At 52.4% G+C, this 25,427-nt stretch overlaps 1 protein-coding gene across 5 annotated transcripts in view; it reads left to right on the top strand.

Annotated features, from left to right (window-relative positions):
- The window catches only part of RPH3AL (rabphilin 3A like (without C2 domains)), a 138,234-nt gene extending 123,091 nt beyond the window's left edge, over positions 1 to 15,143 (top strand). For all 5 annotated transcript variants that reach the window (XM_032849363.1, XM_032849358.1, XM_032849359.1 and 2 more), the window contains 3 exons: positions 11,304 to 11,417; positions 13,764 to 13,907; positions 14,981 to 15,143. In XM_032849363.1, coding sequence (XP_032705254.1) covers positions 11,304 to 11,417; positions 13,764 to 13,907; positions 14,981 to 15,015 — 293 coding nt within the window. In that variant the 3' untranslated portion in view covers positions 15,016 to 15,143. The remainder of the gene's footprint in view (positions 1 to 11,303; positions 11,418 to 13,763; positions 13,908 to 14,980) is intronic.
- Positions 15,144 to 25,427: the final 10,284 nt, after the last annotated feature.

Genomic DNA, 25,427 nt, shown 5'->3' with positions numbered 1-25,427 from the left:
CTGTGATCAGGGCTGGGGAGATGGGAATACATGGTATGGCCCAGGATGGAGAAATCCACATGGCCCATGAAAGCTTGGAACCGCAGACCTCTGTCTCGTTAGTGCAGAGCTGCAGCCAACAGAGCTAATCAGCAGTTCGGCGGCAGCCGTTTTTCCATCAAACCCATATGCTGTTTCCTGACTTCTTAACGCAGTGTGCTATTTATACCAGTAGATCCATTCATTCTTAATGAGCCACGGTTGTGGATTGTAAAATGTTTTATTTTCATACAGGATTGCTCACTGCCCAGAGCCAGCTGTTGCTATGCCACCTTCCTTCTTTCTCTGTTCCTAAGAAATTAGCATTTTGGAAGCTCCTTGGAGCACTCAGCTGCCCCCTCCCACTCCCTACTCACCCCCCCCCCAAATATGTTCCCAGCCAGACTCTGGACTTGCCATTTCTGTCACGTTGGCTCAAACATGGCACATGAACTCCCTGCAGCCTTCAGAGCAGCTGGGAGGGTGTGTTCCTTGCAGGGGGCCAGGCTGGCTGAGGCTTGAAGAAGGAGGCAGAGGATGGCAGAGCAGGAGGGCTTCCATGTTGGGAAGTGGGATGCCATCTGTCCTCTGAGGGTTGGACACTTGCCTGTGTTTGAGGTTGCAACTCGATCTGGCTCACTGGTTTAAGTTCAGTGACAACTTTTTTAAATGTGAAGAATTCTTATTATTTGAAAAGATATGGAATTCTGGCTGTTCTGAACATCAGAAAGTCTGCTGACTGCCCCCTCCCTGGACAAATTGGACAGACTAAGGCAGCTTCCCTCTTCACACTGGGCATGCTTTCTTGGGTTTGCCGAAGTCCCCACCCCTCCTTGTTGTCTCTTGCCACTCTGATTACCACCCTTCCAGCGTTATTAAGAAGAAACTGAAATAGTTCTTGTTTCCACACCCCTATTGAAAAGAGAGAGCCTAGGAATTAGACCAACAGGAACATCTGTTGCAACAAAAACGGGCACACTGCTCTGCGGAAATAAATACTCATATCCAGAAAGATGATAAATATATCAAAATAAATATCACGCCCAGCCCACCTCACCCACTGACACTGCCAGCTGACCTGTGGAAAGCAGAGCTCGACAGCATCACATCTGTGCCTCCCCACCCCCAATTCTGGCCCCAGGCTAGGGAAATTAGTTTTTGGAAGTCTTTCTTCCTCTCTGGGCTCGGGTTGCCCCAGGAGTAGGATGGAGATGAGGGGGCCGGGACAGTCTGTTGTCTTCCAGCTTTGGTATCTTACAGTTCCAAATCCAAGGGAAGGAAACTTTCTGGAGAAATTTCTGGCAGGTGGTGAAGGAGCTCACAGATCTTACGCTGAGGCTGCCCCTCCCACAGAGACCAGCCCCATCTCAGCACTGGCCCTGCCCTCCCTGTGCGCACACACAATCACACACGCGCAGGCGTGCAGGATCCCGGGAGCTTTAGAGAAGAGGCTGGAGACACTGTCTTCTGAGTGTCTGAGAGGGCATCAGGCGTCCCTCACTGCAACCTGTAAACGCCTGACTCCAGTCTGCATGGTGTAGGTCGGCTGTTTGGGTCCAGAAGACAAATAAACGAGAAAGGGTCATAGTGCTGTGTGGAGCTCCCCCCAGCCATTTGGGGAGCTAGATGCCTTCCTTCTCCACAGGCAGGAGAAGACCAGGGAGTTGGCGCTCAGCTGGCAGTCTTCCCGTGTGGCTGCCATTCCTGCACGCTCTGAGGACCCGGGGACTGTTTGCCTGTAGGTCCGTGCAGGTGAAAGAGGCCGGCTTCGGGCCTCTGTGCTGAGCGTCCAGATAAAACCCGCAAGGGTGGTCGCCGCCAAGGCTGGCTTGCGTGGTTGCTCACCGCAGCCTGTGCCCGGCGCGAGGCATTCCTTGTTTCATGGGATCCCCTGACCACTGGGGCAGGGTGAGCCGTGTACTACTGTGGTCCCATGTTACAGTAGGGCACCGAGAGGTCAGATAATCTCAGTGTGGACAGAAAGATGCCCTCTGCATTTAAGAAACTCTGCCCTTTCCCTAAATCTCAGGGAAGTCGAGGCCCAGCCACCTTTTTTGTGGCTGTTTTCAAAGAGAATCCCATGCATACTAATTTGTCCTGACCTTCAGAGCCCTTGGTGAAGCCAAATGCTAGCCCGATGCCAGTGGCTGGGAAGGGGGGGGGGTGGCTTCCCCAGAACAGAAGCCCGAAACTTCAGTGAACTGTGGGCTCCCACTGCTGTGCCCCACCCCTGCCCCAGCAGCACCCCCTGCCTGTCCTGGGCATCCTCCTTGGCTTGGAGATTGACTTCCCAAGAGCAGAAGGCCCTCATTAGCCACACCACAGAGATCAGGGGCATGGCTCTCCATTCTCGTTTGTCCAAGCCCAGTGACAGCCTCAGTTGATTGGATGATTCCAGCTCCAAGGCAAGGTCTTGGGCCTCCTTGTCCCCACTCCCACCCCATCTGAGCCAACCCCGGAGAAGCAGCCCCCACAGCCAGCCTCTGGCTTCTGTTAATGGATGTGTGCTGAACTTCCACTTGGGGGTCTGGGCGGGGCTCCGCCCTGTGCCATGAAGCACACCCTCTCCAGCCACTCACCTGTGTCACCATGGAAACCTACAGTTCCACTCTGCCCACTCTAGATTTCTCAGCCTCTAGGAACCTGGGTGACGTGAATAAACCCAGGCCCGCCTGCCCTGTCCGACACCAGTAAAGCCCAAGGAGATAGCTGTGCCATCATAGGTGAAGGCTGGCCTGGCACACAGGCTGAGCTGATTCCCCACTGCTGGCCCAGGAGCCGCAGCAAGGATAGGAGAGTCCATCTACCCAGATTCCCATACAGGACGGGGGGCCAGGCCTCTCCTGCCTCACTTGCTTCTGGGTCCACCTGGGGTTCAGGTAGTCCTGGCAGCCATCCCCCACACTCAGGCTCTGAGCACAGACCCCATGGCCCTGAGCCTCTGCTCAGGTAGGGGAACTGGAGGGATGAACCCAAAAGCCAAGAAGGCTGGACCCTGAGGGAATGGGACAGAGAGGCCTGGGGAAAGAGAGAGACACAGACCCAAAAACAGACGGGCAGAGATGCTGAGAGATGAGACTGGAGAGTGAGAGTGAGAACCTGACTAAAAACAGAGGAACCAAGGAAAAAAACCCAGGAAGACCCAGAACACAAAGACACACAAGACATATAAGACAGGAAAGAAAGATAAGAGAAGCAAAGGCAGAGAGAGATTTTTTTAAAGCATCAGCAAAAAGGGAGGCCCAAAGAGACAAAAGACAAAAGCCCAGAGACCCATAGAGACAGAAGGAGAGAGAACTGTGGTAAGGATAGAAGCAAGGCACATTTTGCATCCCAGCAAAGGCAGGAGATATTCGTTCACTTTGTTTCATCTGTGCTATAAATCAGCAGCAATAACCCGCCAGAGAGAAATAGTGCAGAGCACACCCAAAGCCAGACCTCGCCCCTAAGTGCCTGAGCCTGAAGCCTTTCTGTTGAGCCAGCGGGGCTGTCCAGGCCCCAGAGAAGCCCACCGCCTGGACTTTGCCTTTCCTGTTCTCTGTCAGGGATGCAAGACACACCCTGGACCCAGCATTTCTGTCCCAGCGTTTGTGTCTAAACTCTGCCTGGTTTTAAATTCCACGTCTTCCTTGGGGTGCCTGGGTGGCTCAGTGGGTTAAATTCCACCTCTTCCAAGAAGCCTTCCCTGACTTCCCTTCTCCTTGAACACTCTGCCTCCACAGAGAGTATCATGTTCACTCTGGAGGAAGCTGTTCTTATCTTCTATCCTCCCCCTCCCATTCTATCTGGAGCTCCTCCACCAAGGGCAGGACCACAGGATTTCAATGATTTCAATGCTGGCGACCACATCACTATTGATTTGAGGATTCGTCTTCATTATCCAGCGCCTCCTCTCTGTCTGTGAGCCCAAAGAAAGGAGTTAATTAAAATCAATGATGAAGGAATAAGCAAGCACAGGAAACTCTCCATTCCCCAACTCTCAGTTCCCAGCTTGGTCTGTGCTGTCCCTACTGATGTCCCTGGTGGCACCCCAGATGGGAGACCAAGGAAGAAGGCCTCTCTGAGTGCCATATGCTCACCCCACTCTCTGAGGTTATCCTGTGATATTTCCACCTCACAGATGAGGAAACGAAGCTCAGGGCAGTCAGGGAGCTGGCAAGCAAAGGTCACAGATCTCCTGACTCTGGGGTCTGGGAGAGAGGGAGGTGGGCTCTGTCCCTCTCTGGCTTCCCAGGATCCATCCCTATGAGGACAGGTTCCCCTGGCCTTGGATTTGTGTGTGAACAGTGTGCGAAGACTGTGTGTGAACAGTGCCTCAGGCCCGCCACCCATCATCTCCTGCCCAGGGCCTACCCACCCCATGTTTGCGACAACCAGCCTCTGACCCCCCCTCTCCCCATCTGTCTGTCCCTGGCTCAGGCTGAGGCCACCAGCAGCCTGGCTTGGCCCACCTGAGTGTCCTTCAAGAGGGAAGAGGCTATGAGGAGGCGCCTGCTGGGTCCACCCCTTCTGGAACTGGAGCTGGCTCGTCACCACCTTGCTGACCACCATCCAGTCCTACTGTCTCTATTCACTGCTGTATCCTCTCCTGGGGAGGTTTTTCCAGGAAGCGGGCCGGTATTTCTTGCGTGTCTGCTTGACCCAAAGCTCAGTGCTGGGGGCCGAGGAAAGGAGGCAGATGCGGATTTTGAGATGGGGCCCTGATCTCAAGCAGTTCCTGGTACAGTTGGGGGACTCAAGACAGTCATTCATAGGAAAAGAAATGCAATGCCGGGCGGTGTCTGAGGGGCCTGGAGAGCTGCCCCAGCAGTCATGGGGAGAGTGGGGAAGGGCCTATCTCCCATTTCTCCTTCCCCCAGGGCCAAAGACACTTTTCAATAGAGGCACAATTTAGCTGGGTTTCTGGGGGATGAACTGGAATTGAATTTTTAAGAATATTTACAGGCCTGCATAGCTTGTTGAAGTTGCAGTGCCTTTTGTCCTACTCGATCTTATTTCCTCGGGGTTGCTCTTGTCTCTGTTTCACAAAGGAGAAGATTGAGGCTCAGGGAGATGAAGGTCTTTGCCCAGGAGTGTCCAAGGCAGGACCAGGACTCAAGCCTGGATGTGGGGAGGGAGCTAGAAGTCTGTCACTCACATCACAGTGCCTGCCTCTGACAGTTTCTCTGGAGAGAAACCCAGAAAGCGTGCGTTGGGAAGACAGCGGAGGAACTGGCTGGCCTTGAGGGGAGGACTCCTGAGGGAGCAGAGCACGGAAAGCGAGGGCAGACTGGGGGGTGCCCTGCCTGCTGGAAGGGGAGGAAAGAGCAGAGGTCTCAAAAGGAACTAAGCCTGGGCTCAAATCCTAGCCCAGCCTGCAAATGGCCTCTGAAACATCTCGTTCCTCTGGCACAACCTAGGAATCCATGTCCCCCTCCCCCAGAGAAGGTGAGTCCACTTCTGTGAGGTTGGTCCTGGCACCAAACACAGTGAGGCCAGTCCTGCAGCAGGTAGTGTGGGCCTTGAGTTCCGGAAGAGTCCCTCAAACGAAAGGCCCCTCCCATGTGCCAGACGCCGCCTGTGTTACCATGTGAATGCTCACAAGAAAGCCAGAAAAGGACCCAGCAGAACCAGTGCCCCTTCACCACCCCATACCTCCCCCCTGCGACCACCAGACAGAGCCCCAGACTTGGGAGGCCCCTCAGTGGGATTTCAGGCTGCAGGCCCCTCCCTCTTTGCAGGAGATACAGCTTCTCGCCTGTCCCAGTGGGGATAGTTCTGCTGCTGCCCTCTGCAGCCTGGTAGGCAGGGTAAGGCTAATTGGGGACGTCTATGCATTCCCCAGGGCCTTCTCATCTTCCCTTTACATTAAAAAAAAAATTATTTTGGTTTTAGTATGCAAAATTTTCCACCATCTGCTTTGCCTTGGCAGAATGTTTGCTGAAAATATCTCTCTTCCTCTCTAATTCCCATCATTTCTGGGGGCTTTGGAAGCCTCCAAGTGGAACAGCAGCAGCTAGCTAGTGCCTCCCAGGCTCACGGGCTGTTCTTGTGCCAGCAGGCGGATGTTGTGGCCCAGAAGTCACATCTCCCCACCTCTCAGCCGGAGAGGGACCCTGGGGGCCCTCCACCAAAGAAACACATCCAACCTGAGGTTGAATCCTAGGGTTCAGACTGAAGAGCTGTCCAGGTTGGTCTCTTTGTGTGTGATAATGCCCTGAAAAATTCCCAGGGCCACAAAGAGAGGGGGTGGCCGAGAAGAGCCAGGAACTATGTCCCCCCGAATCCCAGTGCAGTGCTTGGAGGTCAAGTGGCCAGCATCCTGCCTGTCGCAGGATGGACCATCCCAGGCAAGGTGTCTTCACAGGACAGCAGCTGCTCCACGTGTGCTTTGAGGCAGTCAGGAAAGACTTTCCAAAAGGGAAGACTTCCCCCCACCTTCGTGTACCAAAACTCTGAGTTTCCATGGTGACAGTCAAATTGCAAATCCATCCAAGAGTGAGCCGGGGAAAAAGAAAAAGCTGGCCTGTCCCCAGAGAAGCTAGCCACTGCTAAGGATGAGAGCTGAGCAGAGTGGGGCAGCCCTTCTGGGGCATGATGGGAAAATCTCAGGGATGCCAGCTCCCCCAGCAGAGGGTCCTGGGTCTAGGGCCGCTGGGGTGGGGGAGGCCCTCCTTCCTCCCTGCCTTCTGGCAGAGCCCAGGTGAGTCCATTTGGTGACTCCTCCTCCTCCTTGGGCAGATGAGTGGGACCATCTTGTCCCTAGTGCTTTCCCATCTTCGATCTGAAAAATCAGGCGTGGGCTGAACACAAGCACTCATCACCAAGCCATCTTAGACTGTCTTGGGGGAATTAGAAGAGAAAAATCAGCCTCAGACACACAGAGTGTTTTGTTGAGGATGGAAGAGCAAGGGCCAAAAGATTTATGAGCCTAAAAGCTTCTTTAATAGACCTGGAAGATTTATGATCACAGCTGCCATGCGGCGAGAAAGGTGGCAATCGGCAATCGAATGGCAGATTACCCAAGATTTAGGTTTTATGATGACAGTCAGAGGGGGAGGTGGAAGAAAAACTTCTTCCCCTGCTGCAGGAGGAATGTTGGGGTAAATAGTGTTTGCACTGGGTCCTGTCCAGGTACATTCTCAGCAGTGTCTTCTTGGTGTGTTTCTTTCCCACCAACAGTAACTGCCAAGGCCAGGTGTGGACACTACTAGCTTCCTTCAGTTTCTTTCTTTCAAGTAGAGTTTATTACAATGGATTAGAATGGGATTGGGTTTACACTACCAAGACCTCTAAGCTGAGGTCTGGCCCCAGTTCAGAGTTCCAGACACAGTGAGCCAGGGAGGCATGGCCTAGGGGGATGAATCTTGTCGATTGGCTGGTTCCCTGCCCTGGGACACCTTTGTGAGCTCAGTTGTCATCTGGAATTCTTTCCCCTTTCCATGGCTATGGGCATTTGGGGTCTGTAAAAGGAGACAAAGAACAAGTCAACCGCCTAACTTGCCTAACTTGAGGAGGACTTATTTTTTTTATAGAACTTGAACAACCTAGGCACTTGGGACTAGGCAACATGGTGCCCAAACCTGGCCTCCAAGTTTGGGATGCTTGGGACAAGACCCACCCCTCACAACAAAAGCTGCTCCCCTGGTGTAACACAAGACTGTCTTCTTGCAATTTAAGCTCACTCTGGGACCTGCATGTGCAGATGACGAGCCAGGGAGGAGGGTGAAAGAGCAGGGTAAATGAGCTTGCCACCAAAACCTGAGTCCGAGACACCCTCTCCTATCGTCTCCTTTGGAGCTCTTGGTATTTTGCTCCCTTAGTCACCTACACAGTAGTGCCCAAGGACCCTGGCCTTGTTTCAGCCCTGGAGAGCTGCCTGTCCCGCCTGCCCCAGCCCCAGGCTCACTCCCCTCTGGCCCCAGAATTATGAAGATTGACCATAGGGGAGACAGAGCATTCCAAGTCAGGAAGAATGACTACATTATGCATAAGCAGAGACTCAGGGAAGCCATTTGGAAATCAATCCCAGCTCTCCTCAGGGACTCCCCTCTGCTTAACAGGCTGCCAGTCCCCCTTCTATCAGGAAGACACCACCCTCCCTGATTTCTTTGCAGCTGCCCCAAGGGAGACCCGGGGAGCTGCTCTCAGCCTCCTGCCCACATCCCACTCCCTTTGTCCAGGGACCCCCAGGGCAGATGCCTCATCTGTCACCGAGTGAGTCAAAAATATGTCAATGCTTACAAAACCAACACCCGTGAGGTCCCGTAGATGGAGTCATGATCAAAGACACCCCATCTGGGACCTGAAAAGCAGCTGCAGAATAAATCAGGCCTTTGCACTTCTCAAATACTATGAAGGGGCATATGGACCCCCAGCCCCTCTGAATCCCAGGCTCCATCACAAAAGCCCACAAAGCCAAACCAGAACTCTTTTTCTGGGGAAGGCCAGGAGGGAAAGAGAGCAGAAAAGGCAAAAATCCTTGAGCAGCTAGAGGAAGGAAAAGCTGGGAACAGTCACTTAGCATCACTGTTGTCCCACCCACGTGGGTCAGGCTGTGCGCAAGAAGTGCGCCAGCCTCGTTCACCAGTGCACTTTGACCCTGCCCCCCAGGATCCCGGCAGTCTGCTGGGGGAAGCACATGCACGCACGCGCACACACACACACGCACACACACACGCACACACATGCGTGCTGAAAGCAGACAGTGGCTGTAGCAGAATGCCTAGAGCATTCAGCCAGCCAGTCGCAGGTGACAGGGAAGGCTCCCTGGAGGAGACAGGCGCCTGGCTGGCTCAGTCGGTACAGCGTGGGACTCTTGACCTTGGGGTTGTAAGTTTGAGCCCAACGTTGGGTGTGGAGATTACTAAAAGAACAAATCAGTGAACAAAAAGTACCCAGGAGAAGAGGCACGGGCAGGGAGTTCTGAGCAGTAGGAAGTGAGTTGCTGGAGGAGGTACTAACCGGCAGTTTAGTAAGAACCCAGTCGTGTGGAGAAGCCTGAGTAAGATTGGGCAGGATGGGGATGCCTGGGTGGCTCAGTCGTTAAGCATCTGCCTTTGGCTTAGGTCATGATCCAGGGGCCTGGGATCAAGCCCCGCACTGGGCTCCCTGTTCAGCAGGGAGTCTCCCTCTCTCTCTGCTGCTCCCCAGCTCATGCTCTGTCTCTTTCTTTCTAATAAATAAATACGATCTTAAAGAATGAAAGAGTAGGCTAGGATGTACGTGTTAGCTGGAGCATTCCCCTCCGTGCCAAGAGAGGTGCCCACAGGTGGGGCCCCGGTGGGAAGCGAGTGAAGGAGTCCCGACTGGAGACTCGGAGGTTTGGAGCTAAGCAGACGACCATGGTGAGGAGGCCACTGATTGGAGAACCACTCAGGAGGCAAAGCAGGCAGAATGTGGGGATGGGGAGAGGGAAGAGTCAAGCAGTCACCAGGACTTCTTCCCGAAGCACCTGTGTATCAGACACTCTGCCGAGGCCGCACGGGGTAGAGAATCTCCTAGAGCTGGAATGGTTGGCCAGCTCCATCCCTCCGGTTGCCAGATTCAGTGACCTGTGACTCCCTTTGCTGAAGGCACAAAGGCTTTCCAGAAGACCCTAGAAGCTCCATGGCCTGGGTCCTGCTGCAGCTGCTCTTGTACCCCAGGGGATTTCCCTGCCTGACCACTGTCCTTCCTGCAGGATGCTGATGCTGGCTCAGTGCTTTCCCCTGCACACGGCTCCACAGGGAGCCTGACCCATCACATGAAGCCTCTCAGCCACCCTGGGCATAGACTGACTTGATTTCCGATCTCGTCACCCACCCCACCCCACGGGTCTCTGGGGCTCGGAGCTGTTGGGTATTCGTGCTCTCTGGGCAGCTGACACTGTGCCGGGCAGAGTGCCCAGCCTCTCCTCCCTTCCTTCCGGACCCAGCATGTTGCCCTCCCCGGCAAGGCACATGGACTCACACCCCATCCACCGAGTCAGTGCCCCGTGAGAGTGGTTTACCCATGACCCCAGACCTTCTGTACTGTGTGGTACTTGGTATGAGGATGACATCACCTAATTAAGTGTTACGTAAACTGCTGGAAAGAGCCAGGAAAAGACAGAGTTGTTTCATTAAAACCAGGACTTCCGAAAGTCTTGAGAGAAGCGACGTGCTTAAAAAAGCTATTGAATCAGGTGTGGGCAGGACAACTGTAAAAAGCAGGAGAAAGAAATGGAAAAGCAGAGAAGGATCCTGCACTCATCCTGCTTTGCTAATGTCTCTAAGCTGTGCTCCAGTGTAGAGACCCCGTGCCTGGGGAGAACAGACACCGCCATACAGACACAGCTTAGACACAAAAGACCATGTGGGACCGATCTCAAAGCAGCCCCCAACTCCTCCATCAAAAGATGGGTGAATGGGTATACATTTCTATGCTTAAAATTAAAATAGAATGTTTAATCTATGAATATATCCGGTATTATGACTCCCACTGTTGATCCACTGGCCAAATGTGGTGCCATGTAGTCCACAAAAGAAGGTTTCTACCATAGCAGGTGTTTGCCGGGAGAGCTCCCTCTCCTCCCCTCTCCTGGGACTCCAGCCCCATCGGCCTGGCTCCCGTCTGTGTTCACAAGACCCCACTGTACATTCCTGGACGAACTGGGACAAGTGCCCAGGCCTGCCAGCTCCCAGTTCATTTCTCCCAGTAAAATCAGACTGGTTGCAGACACAGAGGGGTAGAGCCAATCTGCCAGGGAGTGACCCTAGCTCTCCCACTTAGCACCTTGGGCAAGTGCCTTGGCTTCCTCACCTGCAAGCCCCGTGTTCGGGGTTGTCCAGAAGCTTGAGCGAGCTAGCAGATGTCAAGTGCCTGGAGTGCTCTATAAGGGTTGGCGAGGACCGGATATTTTGTACCTGTAACACAGCCTCAGCACAAGGTAGAGGGGCGTGGCCTTACACCCTGAGTGTGGCCAGGTGCACATCTCAGAGCAGTTGTGCCTGCAACCCAAGGGGATAATCAGCTCCTACCAGAGCAAGAGGCTCCCGAGTCTGCCAGTGGGACAGGGTCACCTATAGAGACGGCCAGCTGTAGGGGGGTAAGCCTGAGGCCCAGCCTCTTCACACCAGCACTCACCTCTTTGGCTGACAGAACGGAGTACCCTGCCATTCCGCTCCCCAGGCCACTGTTTCTGTATCCCAAACACAAGGACCAGCCAAGGTTCCATGCCAGTTTGTCCCGGCAGAAGGGAGGCCTGCCCCAGGCCCTCTGCCTGATGTGCCTACTGGTAGTGACCAGGAAGGGTAACCTCTCATGCTGGTGTCTGTTCTTTCCAGTGGTTTCCAGTGACAGTGACAGTGACTCAGATCTCAGTGCCTCTAGCCTGGAGGACAGACTTCTTCTGACAGGGGTCAGGGAGCCCACAGGTGCCAAGCCCTTCGGGGAAGCAGGTAAGCAGAACAAGGATACTGCTTGTTCCTGAAGCGCATGGTGCCGATGGCATGGCTGCTTCCTCGGCCTGTGGCCACCCAGCTGGTGTCTGCGGAACTGTTCTTGACAGGGGAGGAGGAGAGGGCGTGGGGCTGGGATGACCAGGAGCTAAGCATTAGCTTCTCTGCAGAGCGGGACATAGAGGAGACCCAGATGGATTAGCAGGGGTGAAGGGAGGGCGGCAGATCTAGCACACCTGCCTGCATACCTGGATTCCCCCCTAGGCTCCCAGCGAGCATCCCCAGGGTGAGATTTTTTTGTCTCGTGAGTGATAAGAGCTGTGAACATCAGGTAGAAAGTGCCTTGGTCTAGCTCGGCTCTGCCGTGAAACCACGGTGGGCCCTGATTAATACATATCTTTACCTCTTGGCCCTCTGTCTCCCAGAGCATGTGGTCCCCAAAGTGTTTTCTGAGTTTGACTTCTCTGAGCTGGCCTCTAAGACCTTGTCATATGAAAGAGAGTTAATGGAGCCTGGAGGCTAGTGCAGAGAAAACCTGGGGGCACACTTTTGTTTCCTTTAAACCCACAGAGGGCCTTCCTGGGAAAAGGACCAGGTCAGTTAGAGTTACTCCAGATGGTAGAAAACTGGGGTATTTGAAAAACATTTCAGGGAGGCTGATTTTAATGCATAAGCAGAGAGCTTTATAATAACTGTCCCAAACTGAAAGGACATGCCTCAGGGTGTTGTCCTGGGACCAAGGTGGGGTGATCTGCCAGTGCCAATATGGAGGGAATTCCCGATGGGGATGGCAGTTCAGGCTGGATCAGAGCTGGCAGATGCCTGGCATGCACACTTCCGCTTCCGCTCCTGTGCCCCTGGCAGACATCACTAGTCGATCTCAGGACTCTCCCACAGAGCCTGATATGGCCTCAGAAGCCTCCTCAGCACACTGTTCCAAGTGGTCATTACCGGTAGGTGGAGACCACACAGGAGACGACACTGGTTTCTGGACTAGACGATCTCTGAGCCCTCTCAGTCTCAAGAGTCTAACTTAGAAGAGTGTGAAGGACACTCACCTGCCAGCCTTGGTTTCTGGGGCAGATTTTATACGCCCCTGCACCCCCCACGCTCCACAGAGCACTGAACCCTCCCTCATACCAGCTCTCAGCCATGACCAAGGGGGTGTGGTAGGTAGGAAGAGATGGAGCACAGAGTAGTACAGGCCTCACCTCTGTGCTCTCTGCTTGGCCACTAGGTAACAGCTATACATAAGGGAAGAGTACTTAGTTAATAAAGGCAGCAATTAATAATACCACTGAGGGGCCCCTGGGGGGTTCGTCAGTTGAGCCTCTGCCTTCCCTCGGCTCAGATCATGATCCCAGAGTCTGAGGATCGAGTCCCACATCAGACTCTCTGCTCAGCAGAGAGCCCGCTTCCCCCTCTCCCACTGCCCCTCCCCCAACATGTGTGCTTGCTCTCTCTTGCTCATGCGCTCTCTCTCTCTCTCTCTCAAATAAATAAATAGAGTCTAAAAAAAACCAAAAACAAACACTGGGGGGCAGCCGGCTGGGTCAGGCCATAGAACATGTGACTCCTGATCTCAGGGTCAAGTTCAAGCCCCATGTTGGTGTAGAGACGACTTAAACAAACAAACTTTAAAAAAATCCCATTGAGTTAGTGAATATGTACACCCTTCCCCCTCAATCGGTGAAGGCAGGAAAAACTCATCATTGCTAGTTTTCATGCTGGTGACTTGTTCCTTGCTGAACCCACCTGCAGGCCTATGCAGTGACCTTTGTATATCCTGGACCAGCCAGTACTGGTCAGAGGGTAGGGTCTCCTGAGAACATGGCAGCCATGTGGGGCAGCAGGTAAGGGACTCTGAGCAGACAATCCCATAGACATCTAGCACAGTTCCAAATGAGATGATTTTATTTTATTTTTTTTAAGATTTTTTTAATTTTTATTTTTTATTTATTTGACAGAAAGAAATCACAACTAGGCAGAGAGGCAGGCAGAGAGAGAGAAGGAAGCAGGGTCCCCTGCTGAGCAAGAGAGCCCAATGCAGGGCTCGATCCCAGGACCCTGGGATCACGACCCGAGCCGAAGGCAGAGGCTTTAACCCACTGAGCCACTCAGGCACCCCAAGAAGATTTTATTTTTTTACCTATTTTTAAGTAGACCGTGCTCAGCGTGGAGCCCAACATGGGGCTTGAACTCATGACTGTGAGATTGAGACCTGAGCTGAGATCAAGAGTCAGACGCTCAACCAACTGAGCCACCCAGACGCCCCCAAACTGAGATTTTAGATCAGCTCCTTATCAGGCTGAGATTATTCCCATCTCAGTTCATGGTCCCTTGCAGGTGGCAGCATGGAGTCCCCCAAGATGGGGCCCCCCCGCCAGCCCAGCCCCCTCTCCGGGAGCCAGAGCAGCCTGGCCAGTGAGACTGGCACCAGCTCTGCAGACCCACAGGGCACCTCAGGCTGGCCAGACCCAAAGAGCCCCGGTGAGTACCAAGCTGCTCCTTCTAACGCACCCACCTCTCCCTTTTCTGCTTCCCCACGGTCCTCCTTCCTCACTCAGTCCACCCAAACCACAGTGCTAGGTGATGTTCGCAATTCTCTGTTTATTGAGCACTGTGCCAGGCACGGGGGGATCCGAGGTGAACCAGACCCCTCTCCTGCCTGCAGTGAACCAACCCGGGCAACTTGGGAGCATCATGCAATGGGTTCAGGCAGTGTGAGGGACCTCGGTTCTGCCCCCAGTCTCCTTCAAGAAAAAAGCCCCAGCTGGACTTGGCACCTCTGGGCCAGGAGCCGTGGACACGCGGCCCATGCATTCATCAGCCAGCAGCTGACCTCCCCACTGCCCCACCCAGTAGTGACTCTCCCACAGGCTGTGTGCGCTGGCAGCAACCCGCCCCCCACATCAGGAAGCCTTGTGGGAGCTCTCACCCGCTCCCTGTCTTCCCTCCTCCCCTTTTTCCTGCCTCGATGGTGCCAAGAAGCTACAGTCTAGGGCATTTAAGAGAGGCCACAGGTGAGCAGGTCTCTGGAGAGGGAGGCCCCGTGGCCGTGTATGTGGAGTGTACCCTCTCCCCTCCTTCTCCTGAAATCCCCCGCAGAGGACAGTCTGGAATCAGCCACGTTTTAGTCCCAGCCGTGCCACCCACAGACACGTGAACCTGGGCAAACCATCAGATTCAGCCATTTGAAATTGCCTCTTTATAGATCAAAAATAGTCAGATGTTGGCATCGATATGATTCAACCTAATATTTGATCTCTCTGCACCCAATTCCATTATTGCTAATGTGGGGACCATGCTGTGTTCCTCGTGGGGCTGGGGGTGGATGGGAGAAATGCAACATTCTCATGGAGTGTGTCCTCTAAGTAGGTCTTCAGCAGATAGCTAGTAAGGCTATCTGTGTGACCCAGGGCATAGAAGGGGCCCCAGGGCTTGCAGAACAAGCTGGGGTAAGTTTTGTATTACCACGCCATTCCCAAAGTTCAGGCTGTTGCTGGGGAGGGATCCGGCCTCTGCTCACTCTATAGTGGCCTTTTTTTTCCTCTCCCCTAAAGGCAAAAGGCCTGCCTGGGCAATTCCCCGTTGCTGACACGACCTCCCAAGGCCCCGCCTGCCTGCCCCAGCAGAGACCTGTTTGGTGCACGGAGCAGACTTTGCAGTGGAGGAGTTCGAGAGAGAAAGCAAGCTGGGAGGGTCTGGTGAGCAGCCTGCAGCCCTCAGCTGTTGGACGTGACCTCCGACTCAACCAACCAGTGTTTGGGGGGCTGAGTCTCCTCCACTCAGTGCCTTTCTGCCCCCTTTTTCCCTGGGAGCCCTCCTCCCTCCCCTCACCACAGCCATCCCACTCAGCCCTGACCTTTATTTATTGCCCTTCCCTTGCACCCTCCCCGTCTACCTCCATATTCATTTTAAGTTTGGTCTTGTCTTGGGGTGGGCCGGAAGGGCCTGCAGACCGGCCTTATGGGGCCCTCCCATATGCACTGCAGCATGCACTGGGCTGGGCTTTCTCTTATTAATGGAAGGAGAACCCAGTCCTGAACATTGCCCTTCAAAGCTGAGCTTGGGCCCTAGAGATGAGCAGTGGGTCCTAGAGGGTGCAGGGTGAGAAGCTTGCCCACCCTTCCGCCTCCCGAGGGCTCTGGAAGCAGGAGCAGCACCCTCCCTTGGCTCAAGATTGGCTCAGGAGCTGCTGTCGAGTGCTGGCCCTTGCGTGGGTTTCTGGGGACCCCTCTGATGGCCTTCCCAGGTTCTGCTCAGCCTCTCTCCAGCTCGTGGAGCCTGGAAGGGCTCTGGGGGTATGGTGAATTCCCTCATTGAAGAGCAGTCTTCAGCTGCATCCCCAGCTGGGGTACAAGTCTCCCCTAAGCATGAAAAATAATTCAGACAGTGAGCAAATGCTTCTGGAAAACCCTTCCCTGAAGACAGAGCTTGAGAGAGAGAGAATGTGTGTGTGTGTGTGTGTGTGTGTGTGTGTGTTGGTATCCTCATCTCTCCATCCGGCCACTCTCCCACTGCCCCGTACTCCTGTTCCTTGAAGGGCCTTCTCTCCGGGCTCTCAGGGCCCCACCGTTAGCTTTTTTGCCCTTGCCGCTGGCAAATGGTAAAAAGACAGACTATTTCCCTGTGACAAGTTATGCTTCAAAATTTGTAACAATAAAGATTAGAATTTGCATTGAGCCAGTGTGTTGCCCCAAAGACCACAGTCACTTGTGTTTCTGAGATGCATCGATAGAGAAATGGTTGGAAAAGATGTAGCGTGTTGCTCGCAGTGAAAAGAATGAGCTCGATCTCTGTGTGGTAGAACTCACAACCCTCATGTTGAATGGAAAAACAAGGCCATTTCTGCTTAGAAAAAAAATTTAAGTATACATACAAATAATCAAAATGAGTTGTATGAACTTTTTTTTAAAGCTTTTATTTATTTATTTGACAGAGACACACACACAGTGAGAGAGGGAACACAAGCAGAGGGAGTGGGAGAGGGAAAAGCAGATTCCCCGCTGAGCAGGGAGCCCGATGCGGGACTCGATCCTAGGACCCTGGGATCACAACCCGAGCCAAAGGCAGATGCTGAACAACCGAGCCACCCGGGTGCCCTAGAGTTGTAAGAACTTCTGTGCACAGATGTGAAAATGCTTGTAAAATGGACAGGGACTTGTGGTTCAATAGAGCAGACTGAACACATTTTTATTTCTTCTTACCCCCAAGCTCCACCAGGACGACCTAAAGGAATGAAGTGGCATAAATTACAAAGCCGTAAAGGAGAGGAGAGGGATGGAAACAGAGAGGAGAGGTCTGGGAACTTTGGGAGATGGAAGATACACTGTCAGCTTCCCCAGCTCCCCAAAATGTCTCCAAGGGAGAAAGCCAGCCATGAACAAGCTCATTTGCTTTGCAGAATCTGCCAAATTCTCAGAACTCGGAGAGGCCAGGTGTCCCTAAGGTGAAAGTTAGGATGGGTATGAAAATAGTATTGTTGGGAAGACGTTAGATCCCCAAGTCCCTTCTCATAGCCCACGTGGCCCTTTCCTGACCCTGGTAGACCCTAGAAGCCCCAGGTTTACTGCTGGCCAAGGGTGCACTAGAAGGATTTGGGACTGGGGACCCCAAGCCCAGCCAAAGACTGGAGTGAGGCAGTGGTTAATGGAGAGACTCTCCAGCCCCTTCCCCACTAACAGCTGGCTTCTCCATCCACCTGCCCCCAAGGCAAGATGTTATTCAGCCTGTCACTGGGGAATGAACTGAAAACGTTGACCGATCCTAATGTTGGCAATTCCCCTTCTCTGCCCAGTCATCCCCATGAGGCCCCTTGTACGCAAGCCCTGCCCACATGTACAGTTTCTAGTAGCTTGGCTGTGTGGCCCTCAGCTGGAACAGGCAGAGGTGCCAACAGTTGACCAAAACCAACAAACCAGAAATAGAGATTCCAATACCTAGGAGAAAGGGGTCAGGGAACAATCCTCCGAGGATACTCACCCATGAAACAGGAAAAGAAAGTTAGTTATAGTGAGATAGCAAGCAAGCAAGTGGGGGGAGGGACAGAGGGGAGAGGGAGAATTTTTTTTTTTAATAAAGATCTATTTTTTATTTATTTTAGAGAGAGAGAGATCTAGCCAGAGGGAGGGTCCCCCCTCTAGGGGAAGGGAAAGAGAATCCTCAAGCCAACTCCATGCTGAGCCCAGGGGCCAATTCCAGGGGCTCGATCTCATAACCCTGAGATCATTACCTGAACTGAAATCAAGAGTGTAATTTTTTAAAAAAGAAGTGTTAAAATGAAATAAAAAGGAAGTGTCAAGGCTCTTGAAAATTAAAAATATAATAGCAGAATTTAAAAATCCATTAGAGGGGCATCTGGGTGGCTCAGTCAGTTGGGCGTCTGCCTTCGGCTCAGGTCATGATCTCAGGGTCCTAGGATCGAGCCCCACATCGGGCTCTCTGCTCAGCGGGGAGCCTGCTTCCTCCCCCCACCCCACCCTCTGCCTACTTGTGATCTCTCTCTCTCTTTTTCTTTCAAATAAGTAATATCTTAAAAAATAAATAAATTTTAAAAATAAATAAAAATGCATTAGAAGGGATGGAGATGAGAGAAGAATCTCCTGGGAAGTAAAACACAAAAAGAGATGTGAGCGTACAAGGAAAAAGTCAAGAAAATTGGACGACCCAAAGGTAAGGCCCATGAAGAAGGCCAACTTCCAATGGATACGCATTTCAAACCAAGAAACACACAAAAAAAGGGGGGGGGGTTGAAAAGTGTTGAAGACGTTCTCTCCATCACCTGAGGTCTCCCGAAACAGACTCTCGCTCACAGGGCCAGGGCCAGATCTGTGAGTGTCTGTCTAACAAGCCACTGGCTGGAGGACCACACGTGTGGGCCAGTGGCCCCCATGCGGACCAGTAGTCATCACCACTGGCTAATATGAATACCCATTGAGTTTTACAAGCCCATCACACCAGACACCATCCCCACCTCCCCCCACTCTCCGAGATTCTAGTTTCATCAATTTGGGGCTCAGCCTTGAAATCAGGATTCTATAAACCACACATGTCTCCAGTGTGCTGGCAGAAATGGGAATCATTTCACTACAGAAGCTCCTCTGAGTGGGCTCCGGGAGACAAGTACAGAGTGTCAAGAGCAGTACCTTTTTATTAGCCAAAAATTGGAAAGGACCTACGTAGTGTCAACAGAAGAATAGATACATAAGCGGTGATACAGTGTAGTCCAACAATGAAATATCCTGATGGAAATGAGTGGGTACTCTCAGATGACTCTTGCGAGCAACCAGGAGCAAAGAAACAGATGGCAGAAAAATACATACTTTATGACACCATCTATATAGAGATTTTAAAAGGGGGTGAAATGACATATATTAACATATATTTTATGCAGCGAAAGAATAAAGAAAGGCACAGGAAGGATAAACAACAGATCTCAAGGCACATCTCAAGAAGAGGGGGCCCGCTACAGAGGGGTTTCAATGTGTTAGTAATGTTTTAACGTCATTGATGGATAGATGGTTTTACAATGTTTATATCATAGTATTTCATTATGTGTTATATTTGCATTATTTTATAGTTCTGAAATCTTTCAAAATAAAGTAAGGAACTATAGCAGGCTTTCTTATCATGAAGTTTCAGGATCCCAGGATTAAAAATCCTAAAGGGATAAAAGAAAAAAAGCAACAAGTCACATACCAAGGATCAGGGATTTTAAATGGCATTGAAATTCTCAAACCAGATTTTTTAAAAATATTTTATTTATTTATTTGACAGAGAGATAGCGCAAGTAGGCAGAGCAGCAGGCAGAGGTAGAGGGAGAAGCAGGCTGTCCATTGAGCAGGAAGTCCGATGTGGGACTCGATCTCAGGACCCTGGGATCATGACCTGAGCCAAAGGCAGCTGCTTAACGAGGTGAGCCACCCTGGTTTGTTTTTTTTTTTTAAGATTTTATTTATTTATTTATTTATCAGAGAGAGAGAGAGCACAAGCAGGGGAGAGTGGCAGGCAGAGGGAGAAGCAGGTTCCCCACTGAGCAGGGAGCCCAATGTGGGACTCGATCCCAGGACCCTAGGATCATAACCTGAACTGAAGGTAGAAGCTCAACCAACTGAGCCACCCAGGCGCCCCTCTCAAAGCAGATTTTGAAGTATTATCTTCTGAATTCTGATAGGAAACGTTTTCTAATCTAGATTTGTACCCACCCAAATCTCACTGATGGTAGAATGAAGATATTTTCAGAAATGTGAGATTTTTAAATAATTGACCTCCCATACATTCTTTCTCAGGCAGCTAAAGGATGTGCTCCAGCCAGACAAGGGAGAAAACCAGGAAAGAGGATAGCGGGGACTGAAAACTGGAGATCCAACACAGGAGAGGGGCAGAGAGAGACCCCAGGATGATGATAGTGGCTGTGTGGCTGGGCTAGAGGCCAAGATTGGAGCATGAGCACAGAGGCAGTGTATAAGGATATACAGAAGGGTAAGAAGCATATGTGTGTTGGGGAGCATGTATATGGTATGATATTTTATATTGTGTTATATAATATGTAATACCGAAAAATCAAGAAATCAAATTTGATACCGAATTGAATTTTGGTACAAAAGTGAATACCAGCAGAATGGTTAGGGGTTCGAATGGTTGCCTAGAGTGGGAGCGAGGAGGCGTGGGGGTTCTGCCCTATTTTATAAACCTTGAAGGACATTTGTTCTTATTTCCACAATATACTATATCACATTTCTTCTTTTCTTTTTTTTTTTTTTTTTAAGATTCTAGTTATTTGACAGAGGGAGAGACACAGCAAGAGAGGGAACACAAGCAGGGGGGGTGGGAGAGGGAGAACCAGGCTCCCCGCTGAGCAGGGAGCTCGATGCGTGGCTGGATCCCAGGACCCTACGATCACCACCTGAGCCAAAGGCAGACACTTAATGACTGAACCACCCAGGCACCCCTCTATCGCATTTCTAACACTGAGCTCTTATTAAAGGAGGAAAAAAAAAAACAAAAAACGGGATAAACCCGCAGGGTAGGAGTGAGAATCCTGAGCCATAACAGGTGAGGGAGAGGGAGCAACAAGGACCTGCAGGGCAGAGAAAACACAGCCCAGGAGGTTTCTATATCCAGATCCTGGCCTGTAAGGGCTGTTTGTCCTGTTTCCTGGCTGTAAGCTACCCCTCGGTAGAAGGACTTCCCCTTAAACCTCTCAGACCTGATGCAGCACAAGCCCCCAGACTCAGCCCCCACCAGACCCCTGTGCCGGGGCCAGACCCAGTCCCCGGAGGGACCTGATCCTACAGTCCCCAAGGTAAACTCCAATTGAGTATCCCAGAGGCATGTCACAGGGTTGATGAGGCTCTGAAGCAGTTTCCTCTTGAGTTAACCTGGAAGTCCTCAGCTTTAGGTGGGAAGGTGGAATGTGGAGGTGGAATGTAGACCCCAAGGGGCCTGGGAGCTGCCAGGAGTCAAGGGTTCTTTGTGGACTGGTCTGGGAACCAAGAAATCCTTTTTTTTTTTTTTCCTTTTCTCTTCTTTCTTTCTTTCTTTTTTCTTTTTTCTTTTTTTTTAACAAAAGTGCTTTTTGAGTCTCAAACAGGCAAACTTATGAATTAACTTTTGGAGCTGAAGCTTTCATGGCAGCGGGTGGAGAATGTCAGGGAGTACAGACATGATCTGATTGGTCCCCAACGCTGGATAACCCAAGCAGTCCCTAAAAGAGATAGCAGGTGTAGAGCTCATAAAGTTCGAACACCTTGTGTCAAATCCCAGCTCCACCACTTAGTACCTGAAATTATGGTTACATCTCTGTGCCTCAGTTTCTCAGCTATAAAATGGGATAGTACTTCCTTCATAGGACTTGTGGAGATTCAAAGCCTGAAAGCACATATAAAACTCCTACCACTGCTAATAGTTATGACTCCCATAGAATTCAGACGTGGTGCTTCAGAAGATGCTCCGATGATGTAAGAACATAAGGGCAGAGTGCCTGGGCAACTTGGCCGTTCAAGCATTTGCCTTCAGCTCAGGTCATGAACCCTGGGTCCTGGGTTCAACCCCTCATTGGGCTCCCTGCTCAGTGGGGAGTCTGCTTCTCCCTCTGCCTCTGCCCCACCCTCTCCCAAACACTGAGCCACCCAGTCGCCCCCTTGAAATTCTCAATAATTTTGAACAAGGGCCCATATTCTCATTCTGCACTGGGCCCTGTATATTATGTGGCTGGTCCTGGCCAGTCCTGAATGTTCCTACTGGGAGCACACTCTGTAAGGACGGCCAGATCCTCTGTCAAGACCTGATGAAGAGAGTCCTTAAACTCTCCACCCTGTCTTTGTCACTCCCCATCTATGAGATGGCGGAAAGGAACTAAATAGAGAGTTTTCTTTTTTTTTTTTTTAAGATTTTTTTAAGATTTTATTTATTTGATAGAGATCACAAGCAGGCAGAGAGAGGAGGAAGCAGGCTCCCCGCTGAGCAGAGTGCCTGATGCGGGGCTCGATCCCAGGACCCTGGGATCATGACCTGAGCCGAAGGCAGAGGCTTTAACCCACTGCGCCGCCCAGGCGTCCCTAAATAGAGAGTTTTCTAATTGTGACCCCCAGAGCTCTCTGAGTTGGGGGTGGGGACACAGGAAGTCCCAGGGGGCAGTTTGGGACCTGTGCCCATCCGTACTGCCAACATAGGGGCTCCCCTTTGACCTGTTCTCTGCTTCATTCATAGCAGGCAGAAGGCTGAGATGGCTAGAAACTGATCTGTCTGGATCACCCACCCCAGGCTGCCCACGCAAGCACCCTGCCTCTTGGGCGGGAGGAGAAGCCTCCAGCATGAGGCTACCAGGTGGAGGGCCCAGCTGCAGGAGAGATGCCCCAGGTACCAGCCAGAAACCCTTGCCAGGGGAGATAGACACCAAACACCCACACACGTGCACACACGTACACACTAGTGCACACAGACACAGAAAGATGCGTCTGTTTACAAACTGCGTGACCGGTTGGTTCAAATCGCTCATCCACGGTGCCAGCAGACCAGCAAAGGCTCTTCTGCGCAGGGGAGGGATGAGACCAAAGGAAAGCCCAGCACTGGCCTTGCTCAGTACTGCGGAGATGGGGAGGGGAGGTGGATGGGAGCTGGAAGAGCCCTAGGAGCCCCGGACAAGCTGGCCCCCTAGTCTTCAGCCAGACAGGCGAACTCTGAGCAGACCCCGGGATGCCGGCAGCTTCCTCAGTGCCAATTACTGGAGAAACAATTCAGCGTGCTCACCCCTTGCCTCTCAGCAGACACTCTTTGGGGACATTTTAAGTCTGGCTGTACCTGCTGAGCCGCTAACAAGTGAATCCTTTCCCTCCCTCCTTCCCTCCCTTCTGACTGCCATCGCTCCACCTCTCTGTCCAGGCTCACGCTTTATGAGGGAAAGGGAACAGAAGGCTAGGTGTTGTCATCCTGCCCCCCGTGCAGAGCCTGGGTTCTACCTCCAGATGGGGTGGGGCAGGGCTGGGCTCCCAAGTCTGTCCACCCCACAGGCTCCATCAAAGCAGAGGCCTCGTCTCGTTCATCTTAGGTTAGCTGTCAAGGGATGTTGCAGGTGGGTGAGTGGGCAGACAGGGTGGATGGAGGGAGGGAGGCAGGGAGCAATGGAACAGAGCCCAAACGTGGCCTTTCCCGATGCTTAGGGCTTTCCAAGTCTAAACAGATGACTCAGCCCCGGTCCCTGCGAAGCACAGCTGCTAATATCTGGGCATGTGGCCCCACGAGTCCTCCTGGAGAGGAACTGTCTTTGTTTAGGAAAATACTCTCAAAGGCTGATCACAGATGATCGCAAGACCACACTTCACCAGGGGACCAAGGCCACACAAAAGATGCCAGAAGTGAAGAAGGGAGAGAGGTGAGAGACTGAAACCGGAGAGATGGGCATCCCTGACGACAGCCCCCACCGCCCCCCGTGTGGCCACGTGCCCCCTTGGGGTGGCTGAAGCATAGGCTGCCATGTCCCGTTGGGTGCCGTTGGCACCACAGGGAAGGAAGCGACTCCTCACCCCACCCTGACCGTCCCCAGGGTCACCTGCCTGCCCAGATCCTTATGCAGATGGATTTGGGTAAAGAAGGGTCTGAATTTTACATCTTCCTGTGGTTCAAAAGTTAGAGTATGGAAACTCAAGTCCGCCCCCGACCAGGGAGTTAACTCAGCCAAAGTAAGATCTCAGAGTCGAGCAAGCTGACGCTCAGGATGGTACCGGGCCCCTGGCAAAGGCTCTGGCCTCCCCCAGGGCACTGGGGTGGACTCTGAGGGCTCCCGCCCTAGATCTGAGGAGTGTGGAGAGCCCAGCCAGCGTCTCCACAACTGAGGGGCTTCCCAGAAGTGCCCAAACCAGCGAAGTTCCCAGGCCAACTGGGAAGAGCCCATCTCCGTAAACAGCGGGCATCTAGGTGACACGTGCCCCGGCTGGCGGCGACGCAGCGAGACTAAACTCTTCAGACACTTCCGTCCGTTCATCCTCACATCACTGGGAGGGCAACATTATTCCTCCCACTCCGCAGATGAAAAAACTGAGGCCGGGAGAGGGTAAGCAATTTACACGCGATAACCTGCCAGCAGGGGGCAGAGCGAGCGTGTGCAGGGGAGGCCCCAGCTCTTAAGCTGTGTGCTCATGACCATGGTCTCCTGAGGACCCTCACCTTGTGCAAAACTGCAACCAGCAGCCTCAAGCAGCCTCACTCTGCACCCTGGTCCAGGGCCACGGTCTCATTTTCTAGAACCATACCCATTCCTGCCAGGGCCTTGGCCTTCCTAGGCACCCCCAGCTGTGGATCCCAGAAGGTCTCTGCCACCCCTGCGGAACTCCACCACACACCTGTGGAGTCAGAAGAAACCAGAACACCCCCGCTTCCTGCCCCGGTTTGTAAACTCAGCCCTGTCCCCCATCTGAAGGCAGTACCTCCTTCATCCCCTCCGAGCATGGGAGAGCACAGGAAGCGGCATTTCCCGCCCAGCCCAGGGATTTCCAAGCTGAGAATTCAAACAGCTCAGCACAGAATAGGCTCAAACAGAGTCAGCTAATGGAAATAACAAGATGATAAATTATTCCAGGGAAAGAGCGATTTTCCTTATACCCTGCTTGACTCAGAAAACACTGTGATCACAGTAGAAATTGGAGGTGTCAGAGCTGGTATCTGGGGAGAGAGAAATGAAAGCATTCTCCTTTCTGCTGTTAGTACGGCCCTGGGGAGTGAGAGAGAATGTGAGGTCAACCCCAGGCCGGGCACACAGCTGCCCCCAAGCAGGCGTGTCCTCCCTGGAAGCCCCAAGCAGCAGAACCTGCCACCAGCTGGCTGAAGAGGTTGGGGAGTCAAGGGCAGAAAGCCCAGGCCCTGGAGAGAGGCGAAGCTGTATCCTTTTCTTAACTCTGGTGCTAGCTGGCTGTGTGATCTTAGGCAGATAACTTAACCTCTCTGACAGTCTTCTGGAGAGAATAACCGTGAGGATTACATGAAATAGGGTATGGCACATGCTTCAAACATGGCCTCATTCATGTAAAGGCAGTAAATGTCCTGACTTACCCACTCTTTCTGGCTACACCCACCTCCCAGGATCAGAGGGGGCCCAGAATAGCTACCGAGCTCTGGGGGCAAGCTCTGGGAGGGGAGGACAGCAAATGCAATTGGATCTACAATCCTGGGGTGCCAGGCCCGCCCCAAGGGCCAGCTCCCAGATGGAAGCTCCTGCCCCTGCCCAACACTGTAATTTGGGAGGGGAGAGGGGAGGGTTTGCTCAGATCGACCCCTGCTTCCCACCAGCCGAGGCACGCTCCCTGTGGTGCTCTCCACCCTCTCTGAAGCTTCCACATAACCAGAGTGCATCCTTTCCCTTGTCAGTTCCAGTCTTGTTTGGGTTTTATGATTGCTTTTTGCCAGTTTTAGGAAAATCATCCCGATACGTAGTAGGAGCACCTTTTTCTCCAGATCAACATAGAAGTGTCTGGTCAGGGACGCCTGGGTGGCTCAGTTGGTTGAGCGGCTGCC

Source organism: Lontra canadensis, unplaced genomic scaffold, assembly GCF_010015895.1.
Source record: "Lontra canadensis isolate GAN:19392208 unplaced genomic scaffold, GSC_riverotter_1.0 scaffold225, whole genome shotgun sequence".
In the NCBI taxonomy this organism is placed as follows: domain Eukaryota; kingdom Metazoa; phylum Chordata; class Mammalia; order Carnivora; family Mustelidae; genus Lontra; species Lontra canadensis.
The sequence above is the reverse complement of the archived record's forward strand: the minus strand, read 5'-3'. Positions and strand labels throughout refer to the sequence as shown.